A 10,983-nucleotide genomic window follows, 5' to 3' on the forward strand; every position below is an offset into this window, starting at 1 on the left:
TACCTATGGATATGTATTCAAAACCAAGCTGAATTCAAAGATGGCACAAAATGAAAATGTATACGAGGGTAAGAAGATAAGAGAATATGTTCTTAAGAAAAAAGTATGTCTGAAATATATTGCTTGTTATAAAGTCATCTGTATAGTGGCAGGTACTAATACTCTTACAGTTGAAGAATCTGCATTTCCACAGTGTATTTGACCATGGTGAGCATTGACATACATCTACAAATCTAGTAGAAGTTGCCACTTTCCATGTCAAGGGATTTGGAACTAGACAGTCTTTAAGGTCCCTTCCAACACAAACCATGATTCTGTGAAATGACAAAACTACAAAGATGAAAAATTTAATTTAAATTTAATTTAGCAATTCTGAATTGTCCTTGTCTAAACAAAATAATGTGTCATACACAAAGAAAATTTATACCCATCACATTTCTAGCTGCAATATAGTTAATGATATTCAGAAGGACTTAAACTCAAAAAAAAAATCTGTTTTCTACCTTCCAATATGTGACCAGTAACACTGAAAAATGTTTTCTAAATATGACAAACAACCAGTCTTTAAAACTGAAGAAAATACTCTTGTATGTTGTCTCACCAGCAAGATGCAGCAAGAAACTCTCCTCAATTTTTCTTCATTCCCTTTATTGTCATAGCTGTAAAGCAACTGTTACAGTGAGTAAGTATGAGAAAGCAGAACACATCACCTGTTCAGCTAAACTTCTCTTGTTCATTTCAATTTCCTTCTGCAGTTCTCGTCTTCTTTCTAATAGTACTTCATTACTTTTATGGATAGCTTCTGCCTACAAAAATAAATCACACGTTCTGCATGATGCCAACAAAAGATGTGAAAAATGTAAAATGCAGAAAATCTGTTTCAATCACTTACATACATTATGAAATGATTTTTTTCTGTCTTGTTATAGTACCTAATCCAAGAGTTATTGGTTGTTGAGTAGAGCTCCTCAGCAATACTTGCAAGTTGTTCAAGTTTTTCTATTCAGAATTTAACTGTAATCACTGAACTTCACAAAGCCCAATTTAGGTAACTGAATTTACACTTGTTATTCTTTTCAGCAACTAAACCACAATTAAAAAAATCAGAAAAAACTATTACATAAATGCGTTAACTCTGACCTTTCTGAAGGAAGAAAATACCAATAATTTTAATGAGGTTTTTATTTCATGCCTGTGTCATTTTTTATCTTTTTTTTTTTTTAATTATTATTTGTTAAAGTAAGATTTTCCTGTTTCCTCCTTAGCCTTTAGAAAGTCCAAACAAATAATGTGGCTATGTGCTATATATATATTTTGTACAATATGGGAGAATCTGTTTATTATAAAATTAAAATGAAATGTGTAAGGGAAGAAATTACTTTCTGATTAAAATACATCTGAACAATCCCACTACAACCATTTGCATTCATTACCACTTGTGCTATGCAAGAGGCTGGGGTGGCTGTAAACAGACATTTCCACATTTCCATGACGGGATTCAAAAGATGCCATTGAGTTCTTGAGTCTAAATGTAGAAAGCTCATACAAACATCCTTAATCCATTAAGGACTCTTGTCCTTAAACATCAGACAGGACTAAACTTAGGCATTTTTGGCTGTCTTTGCATTGGGTTGTCAGAAGAAAGCACGTCCATGGAGGGGGAGGAACAGCAGCCCTGCTCTGGGGCTGGTGGCAGCCAGGGCCGCCAGTTCTCTTTCACACAGAATGTCGACGTTTAGCAATAGCTGACCTTTCACAACTTAACAAGAAGAAAAACACATTTGAAGGAAGTGTTCGTGTAATTTCCTTATTCTACAAACTAGTCATTCTGCACTTCTGCAGACGATTGAAAAGAAATGTGGGGCAACACACTGATGTACTGCTGTTTCTGCAGTATTTGTATTAGCAATTAATTCTGTTGAAAATTTCACTTGGAATCACACTGAATAAATGCAAATCTGGCTTATATCAGTCAAACAGGCACTTGAACTACTTGAATATTATAATATTTTAAATTCTGTGCTCCCAAGTCTTCTAAATGAAAATCATCTCAAGATAGCAAATACAAAGTAGAATTAAGCTGGCTGCTCCAGCTTTTGCATTCCAATATTGCATTTGAACAACCATGCGGCAGGGCAGAGGTGTTTTCACATTTGCTCTTCTAAAAGAGCAAAGAAGAGAATCAGAGAATGGGGTTGGTGGGCTAAAAAGACTATATTTTCCTGGCCTGGTTATGTTCTGGTACCATCCTGTAACTTCTGCAGTAAGACACTGCTTATAACTCCACGTTTATCTCTTACCAGTATTCCCTTTCCCTCTCTCCTCATGATGCTGCAACTGGCAAGACCCATAGAAGCCTGCAGTATAACCTGGCGTAGCTCTGAGGGAATCTTTTCAATGTCATTTAAAACTTATGGTCCCATTACAGGTCTCCAGCCCTTTCACGCAGTGGAAAGCGGTTGGGTTGGGATCTCACCCAAGACAGTGAACTTTAACCACAGCTGTCAGTGAGTTATGGCATTTGGCTTTAACATTACATGTTTCTGAACAATTGCGATTCTCCCTCCAGATATATTTCTTCAATAGGAACACAGAAAAAAAAAAAAAAAAAAAAAAAAAAAAAAAAACATTTCTCAGATTCTCTAAGCTGATACTGAACAAAATCTCAGTATGAGCTTTAATATCAAAGTCTGAAATATAAGCGTGCCCTTTAATCAACAGTTCAGGAAACTCAGTTTAAAACTTTATTGTCTGGTTATAAAGAGCTTCCCCCCTTTCCAAGTAGGCTGGCATTACCAGGTAATTAATACACAAGTGAATTCAGGAGGCAATTTCAACTTCATCTATGAATATTCCCTATTCAGACAGTAAAAATAATTTTACAGTAATATAAATAAGACTTTTTTTTTTTTTCCTGCCTGAATTGCTCAGAAGGATAAAAAAAAATGCAGTGACACAATATCAGATTAGGAAACATTAACTCCTTATGCTTCTAAATCAGATAATTGATAAATTATTCTCTTGGGGAAAAAAAAATTACTTGACTATGCAAGATGAATTTTATAAGATTGACTATATAGGAAGGGATATAGGAAAAAAACGTAAGAAAGAAGGACTAGAAGAATCAGTGATGAGAGAAAAAGAATATGAAAAAGTTGTAAACAAAATATTTTTTAAGAAAGAATGGGAAGGACAAAAAAAAAAAGGAGTTGCTTCGAATGGACAAACAGAATGAAACTGCTCTTTAAAAGCAGAATAAATAAAACAGGAAAAAGTAAATCAATATGCAAAGAGTAATGTGTGAAATAGTAACGTAGGGAGAGAACTGAGAAAAGAGAAATCTGAGTGGAAATGAATTAGGGAGTTATATCACTTAATACCAAACTTACATAGGGCTTGTTTCCTGCCCCCAAGAATAATGTTAAATGCATTATAAATTATTTAGAACAATGTGCAAGCAATCTTCAAATTTTAAAAACATGAATCTTTTTGTCACCTGTTGTAAGACCTGGGATTCATGCAATACTTGGCTTTATTTGCCAGATACAAATTTCTCTGATGCCAGTGGGCAAGCTACTGTACTATGTCCCTTCTAAAATGACCATAATCTCACAGTTTAATACATAATTCTCAAAGGAAAACACGATGCCACAGTGACAATAATCTCCCAGGTCTCTTTGATTAGGATGCTCCCAACCTAAATTCCATTCCTCAAGAACAGCTCAGTATAGCTTGATGCAGTATTTTTGTTACAGCTATAGAACCTTGAGCCTCCTTAGTCATAGCAACACTCATGATACTTTTCTGTGCATAGAACACAGAAAAGACATGCCCTTAGAACAATCTTCTCTCCTTCCATCTGTTAGGATTAGTCAAAAGGTTTCATAGATGGATTTCCTGTAAGAAAATTTGGAATTCTTACGATAAATATGTTCATACAGACCTCTGATTTGAGTCTTTTGTGCTGTGACTTATCTTGTTCCAAAGACTCATAAATCACATTCAGCTGTAACTCCATCTTCTTTAAATTTCTCAGTTCTCTATCTTTCACTGTTTGCTTGTGAATGAGAGTATCATGTTTTTGTTTTTTCTCCAAGATACGTTTTTTTAAATTATATTCCAGAACTTCTCTATATTAGATACACAGAGAATTTTAGAAACAGGTAACTTGAGCAAGACATGTATGAATCAGGCATGATCATTTTAATGCGGCTTGAGTACTGCATTAATTATCTATGAGCAGCAAGATAAAGTTATAAACTACTGTCACTGGTTACTTTAATATTAGCAGGTAACTTTTTGATAGCTTTAATCAATGATAATATTCTTAATTATGTCAATGAGGTTCCACAACCTGTTCAATCTAAATCTGCTAAAAAAAAAAAAAAACTGTAGAAAATAAATTGTTACTGGAAGAAGAGGAAAACATTTATTTTTTTTAGTATGAGGGAATATTTACATGGTTGCTTCACTCAGACATTTCAATTTACTGTGCCACTATCTAACACAAGATTTCAAAGGCAAAAGCATTGCTGTTGAGGGTATGGCAATGACTGCAACTATACATCTTCCTTTGCAAAGAAGGAATAATGTGAAGCTTGAAATCAACCTAAGAGTTTATTTTACATATTTAGTATATGTAAATATGTATTATTTTACATATTTAATATATGTAAAGTTTATTTAGTATATCTAAGCTCGTAATTTCAAGGGAATATGAAAGATATAAGTGGCAAGTCCCCACTGAAATTCAGGAGTATATGGGTCAGAAATTTACAATGCTCATCTGAAAATGAGAATACTGATTATTTATTTATTTAATTTGCTTAGTTTACTTTCTGTGAGCTACACAGAAAAAAAAATAAAAAGCATCTTCACTGGAGAGATAAACATTTTCCCTTTCAGAGCCAAAACTAGAGTCTCACTCTCCCAGGATTTTATCAAATACTTATGCCTTTTAACTTTTTCTTCAAGCCATATCCTAGATTCCAGCAGTTTATATAAACATTTCTGAAGTCAAATCAAGCCTGATAATTTCTAGTCTGCACTAACTGCAACATAAAACTTGAAAGCATCAGCAATGCAACAGAGAAAAGATCTTTCAGAACAGAGAAGTGCTCACACACTCCACAGCTTAGGTCTCTAACCTGTCTGCTAGGATTGCTGATTCCTTCTCTCTGCCAATTTCTAGCAATCTTGTCAGAGCAACGCATTCTTGTTGTTTGCTTTCTAGCAAAGCTTGTTTTCCATCCAATTCCTTCATTACATCTTCTCTTTCTTGCAAAATCTCTTCCATCCTTTTTTCAGTGGCTTTTAGAGTATTGTTTAACTCCTGTATTTGGTTATTAAGGGCTTCTTTCTTCTTCTCTGTATCACTGTGGATATATTTTAACAAAACAGTAGAAATTCACATTTCTACATATGTATTTAAAAGTGAAAATGAAAGTTGTCAGTTTTCATGGACACACAAAAGTGTTTCAGTGCCACAGCTATCTACTTGATATGTTCAAAAACAGATTACATACACTGAAAATTGGCATTGAAAGTGCCAATACGGTTCAACAATAAAATTGCTGTGAGACTAACAGGTAGCTTAGCACCTTATATTTTAAAGAGTTTATAAGACTTTAAAGAGATTATATAGAGATTTTTATAAGAGTTTATAAGACTTTAAAGAGATTATAAAGAGTTAACAGACTTCTGTAACCATGACTAGGTACAGGGATGTGAAACTTCTAAACATGATTCCCAAGGCTGGAAGCTCTGGCAAGTTCGTTCTGTGATATCACTGAAGTAGAAAGACTCATTTAAATACATCATTAATAATCTACACAATGCACCAACTCTTCAAAACCGCTTTCTTCTAGCTCTGTAGGGAAAACTTAGATTTATTACAGCACAGTTACATTAAGCAGAGTACTGAGGAGAAAGTAAAGGAAAACCATTACATAGATTTGAAAACGGAGAAACTTAACATTCACAAGTAATTACTATATTACAAATTGGGACTGCAAGCAGGAGACACAAAACCTTCTGTGTAACTAAAAGGGCACTAAAAGCACTGTTCAGCTGGATGGCAATTTGACTGCCAGCATCTGGGAGTGACCTGGCTGACATTACACAGCAACAATTAGATTTTACAGATGCAGAAAGCAGCATGTCATGCTCCGATAGAAGAAAAAACAGCTACATGAAAATAGAGAAATGAAAGGCTAGAGACTAGCTTACATTTCCCAGCTGAAATATTTGACACCAGAATTCACGATGGGAGCTCACAGTAAAACACACCTGACTAAAAAACTGCTCCATAAGCACTGAGGGAAAAGGGTTATTTTGCTCAGACCAGACGGTCAGCTGCGAAAACTGCTGCAGTTTCACTGATGTCAACAGAGATAAATTAACATGCTGTCACTGAGGACTAGAGTGTCTAAAAAAGGTTAATTGGTAGAGTACACAATATACATAGTATAGCATTATTACCTATTAAAACCTAGTAAGTAGATTTGATACATGTTATTGCAGTGCAGTAAGATGGTTAAGCAATTTTCGACTGAGCTTTGTTCTAAATTGTTCCTTATTGTACTTAAATTCCGTAGAACCATAGAACGCTTGGGTTGGCAGGGACCTTAAAGGTCATCATATCCAAACCCACTGCCATGGGCCTGGACACCTTCCAATAGAGGAAGGTATTTAATCTTAAATTGTTTCACTGCATATACTATATTTTTTTGTACAGTGCATGGATTTTAACTGGATTGCTTTTAAAAATGTTGATCTTAATTTTAACCAACTCTATGTAAAGTCTCAATAACAAATAGATGAAAATAAGTAATACATATATATTTAATTATTTATTGAAAACATACATTTTTTTCCAATTTATCTTCTCAGTTTCTTTTCCAAGTTGTGCTGGAACACCAAGGATCTTAACTAGCTCATCCTAGCAACAAAACAGAAAGGTTAGGTTAATAGTCTCAAAATCTGGTGTGATTTCATATAATTAATATTCCCATTGAACTGCTGTGAAACTAGGCAAGAAATGTATTTTCAAATTACTTGAGCTTGTCCCAGGGAATAGTAGCTGCTACTGTGGAAACTAATCATTATGGTATTTACCATGTCATTATGTGTGCAAAACAAAAAATACATTTGAATATTATTAATATGTCTGCATATCTTATCAATATCATGGAAAGGAAAGTTGCAAAGACCTGGGTGCATACTTTTTGTCTCTTGGATCTCAGCATGTATTAGAGCAGCCTTGAATAACACAGCATAGCAAACATGGCATTCTGAAAACAATTTTTTTATTATCAAAACCAGGATTTTCATTATTTCCTGAAGGAATAATAGTGGAAAATAGCACAGCAGCGTGTTTCATGCTTATTGAAAAATGATGAAATAAGTATATTTAATGATTTGAAATGACATCATCCAGCAGATTCACTGCTCCCTTGGACAAATGCATGTACCCATAAACACATACATGCGTGCACACAGATGTACACACACAGAGATATAATAAATTTTGTGTTACTTTTAAATTATCCTGGTTCTCTAGAAGCTTTTCCACTTCTTTTTTGTCTGTTAACATCAAGTTTTGCTTGGATAAAATGTCTTCTTTCATTTCATTAACTTCTGCTTTCCTTTGAATTACTTCTTTGCTGAGCTCGTCACAACTTTCTTTCAACTTTTTAATTCTCTTATCTGCTTCCTTTAAAAATGAAGTAGAAGATCAGGTTATTTTCCCTTTTATAGTTGCAGGTTTGTGCTATTAGAAAGTTAATTGGCATTGAATTACGATAACATTTTTTTACAACAAGGTATGAAATATGATTAATAATAAGCAGAATTTTATTTCCAACAAACACAAATGAATTCATCAGGATTCCTGCCTGCAAATGAATTTTCCATATTCACATCCTAGAAATTGCAACTATCTTGACGTTATACATTTGCTGAATACAGTAAAAAATATTGTTGAGTAAACTTAACAATATTGAGATCTTTTTTGAATCAGGTATGCACTGCTTGCCCTAGAGTTATCAAACTTGAATGATATACTGTTAATTTTTCTATGTAATTGAAAGAACTCTAGAGCTACACACTGTAAAAATATTTTCACATAAAACATGGCTTTTCCCATGTTTCATACTTACACCTTGTTTTGGAATTCTTTCATATTCTTTTTCCAGAAGTGTTTTCTCTTCTTGCAAACTACAGGAAAATCAAAGAAGAGCTAAATATATTAGTAATATATCAAACAATAAAAAAAAGTATTGAAACCAATCTTGTGTTAGATTAAATATATGGTGATCACCCTCAGGAACAATTTAAAGGTTTCCAGATTTAGAGGAAGATTGCTGAACAGTAGCTGGAACTATGAAAGATAGACCATACATGCATTTTTTTTTTCTACATTTTGGACCTGATTTTTTTTAGCTTTACCCCCTTCTATAGGGGTGCCTTCTTCACCCTTGTGTTTATACAAACAAAATATAAGGGGTCAGAAGGCACACTCCACCCACAGGTCCTCCCAACTGCAGAAAACAGCACTTTAATTTGGAGCTGAGGCAAAAGGAAAGAGTAGGTGGGTTATAAATATCCACAAAGACATCACACATCAAAGAAAGTGCAGTTCCTGGTAAGAAACTTTCTTCCTTCGACTGTTCACATACACTTTCATGCTGTAAACAATGGTAAGTAAAGATCCTTGAATCTAAATGGGCTCTCATGACAAAAAAAAAAAAAAAAGTCCTGAAAATTGACAGGGGTTGTAGACTAAGGCAACTGGGTATAATAGAAAACTAAATAGAATAGCCAAGGTGATCTTAACCTATGTGCAAAGCTATGTTGCAATTTAATTTCAGACAACAGATATAATGAAGGAGGGCAGAAGGAGGAAAGAAAAGAATAGGAAAACTCTGGGTGTATTTTAATTGATGTGAAAAAGATGGACAAGTAAGTACAAAAGGGAAATTGAGCCAACAAGACCTACAACAGGAGCTTCTTGGTGGTGAGTAGGTAAATAGTGCCAAGTATTAAAAACTAGCTTTGGAATCAGTGAATAAATAAATCAATACAACCCTAGTGCATGCAATGAACATCTCTGATCCTAAATGAGGTGTTTCAGCTACAGCAGTTGCATGTTGCCACAACCAACTAAACTTAAGTCCTTGTGCTACCGACTGAGGAACCAGGTTCTCTCAGTGTAGTTGGTACCTCTGATGACACTTGCTGATACTCAGGCTATAAAAGAGCAATGATTACAACTGAGGAACAGGTGGAACAGCTAAATTCTGTGTCCCAGACATAGCAAAGAATCAACAGCAGCAATTAAATTCGTGTTTGTAACTCCAGCAAGAGGATGTGCTGGTTCGGCCTCCTTTGAGACTCAAGTAGTCTGTGAGAATCTGCTATACCACTCCTGCATTAAGTGGAGTATTAACAGAAGTGGACAAGTTTTTTTTTTTTTCTTTTTTTTTTTTTCTTTTTTTTTTTCTGTGCAACCTTTCAAGGGCAGCTTAAGTCTTTGCAAGGTGGTAGCTCACATTTCAGGTGGTGGTGGTCATGGGTAGAGAGTTCAGTCTTCTAGTGGAGACTCATGAAGGATCCTTCTTTGGATCTTGAGCTCAACTCTTTATCAGTATTTTACCTTTTTTCTTGAATGAATTGTTTCTTATGTTTTGGTCTTCCAACAAAAGGAGTAAAGCTTTTACTCAGAAGCCTCAGGTGACATCTTTCCAATCAGTCAAGGAAAAAAAAAAGTCCAAAAAGAAAACTGGGTAGTCAATGCTGCAGTCCAAAAAATCACAAAGAGCAAGCACTGAATCAGATGGACAACACAGAGGAAATAAAGGCACAGAGGTGATTTTTTTAGTTTGTTTTACAGCATATATGTATATCTGTTTGGACAGACTGCAAGCATGCCTCTATGGGGACTGCTAAGCCTAAAAACAATTTTGAATGTCAGTGTTTGAACACCCACAGACTGAATGAGTGTAGAAAAAGTCTTTCAAAGAAAAAAGCTGGGTTTAGATCAGTCCTCTCTCCTCCCCTCCCCCCCCCCCCCCCCAGTATTATTAAAATAATTATAAAATAAAATTTCATTGCAAAGTCTATTGTAACTTCAGAAATTGCACAGAGTGCAGACAGACACAGGAGTGTTTTGCAGGTACACAGTGCAAGTACAAGTGAGTAGAAGGAAACATCAGGTGGTTTCTTTGCTGCAGGGGGGCTCAGGAGCTACTCCTTTAGTGCACCTTTGTTTATAGACAACATTGGATCAAACTGAGCTGAAGTTGAGCCACTTTGAATCAGTGATAACAGCTTTGGTTCTGTGCACTATACAGCTGAGTCTTGTGTTGGAATGCTGTGCTGGTCAAACACAATATTTTCACTTACCAACAGGTTGTCTAAGTGTATTAATGAGTTAATAAGGACAATTTGTATCCCCAACACATTTCAGCAGGATTCCTAGCAGGACTCCTTGGGACTGGCATAATCACACTAATGAATGTCCACTCTGCACAAACACCCATAGCTTTCTGACTGCCACAAAAACTGATTAAATAAGTCATGCTCAAACTGATTAAAGAGCTACTGCATTGCTCGTCATCGGCCTGTGCTGTGCCCTCTTTAATATCATGCCAGATGGTCAAAAGAGCAATCCTAAAAATTAGGAGGAGAACATAGCTGACACTGTTTTTCTTTTGTCACATTCCTCACTCATGAGGACAGATTCCTATGGATCCATTCCAACTTCACAACAAAGACTCTGCCATCCATCAAAAGTAAAATGATTTGAACACCTCATTTTCTGTGACATGAACAAAGGCAACAGGGAACAGCAAGCACCAAGTGAAGTTGCCTTAAGAGTGAGCAGACCAACTACTTTCATGCAGAAAACAGTGAAGGGGTAAGAAGAAAATGGAGGCAAAAGAAAGAAAAGGGTAAAAGACACATGGATGTGAGGAGAGGAGA

The 10,983-nt window shown here is 35.2% G+C and overlaps 1 protein-coding gene across 3 annotated transcripts in view; it reads right to left on the reverse strand.

Annotated features, from left to right (window-relative positions):
* Window positions 1-10,983, reverse strand: part of CCDC146 (coiled-coil domain containing 146) — a 77,439-nt gene that overhangs the window by 15,805 nt on the left and 50,651 nt on the right. For 2 of the 3 annotated variants that reach the window (XM_035322541.1, XM_035322532.1), the window contains 6 exons: window positions 8,160-8,217; window positions 7,538-7,714; window positions 6,867-6,940; window positions 5,148-5,375; window positions 3,944-4,130; window positions 711-806 (listed from right to left, as the gene is read on the reverse strand). In XM_035322541.1, the coding sequence (XP_035178432.1) occupies window positions 711-806; window positions 3,944-4,130; window positions 5,148-5,375; window positions 6,867-6,940; window positions 7,538-7,714; window positions 8,160-8,217 (820 nt within the window). The remainder of the gene's footprint in view (window positions 1-710; window positions 807-3,943; window positions 4,131-5,147; window positions 5,376-6,866; window positions 6,941-7,537; window positions 7,715-8,159; window positions 8,218-10,983) is intronic. The other variant, XM_035322549.1, reaches the window with a different exon arrangement.

The sequence above is a fragment of the Oxyura jamaicensis genome, chromosome 1 (genome assembly GCF_011077185.1).
Source record: "Oxyura jamaicensis isolate SHBP4307 breed ruddy duck chromosome 1, BPBGC_Ojam_1.0, whole genome shotgun sequence".
Lineage (NCBI taxonomy): Eukaryota > Metazoa > Chordata > Aves > Anseriformes > Anatidae > Oxyura > Oxyura jamaicensis.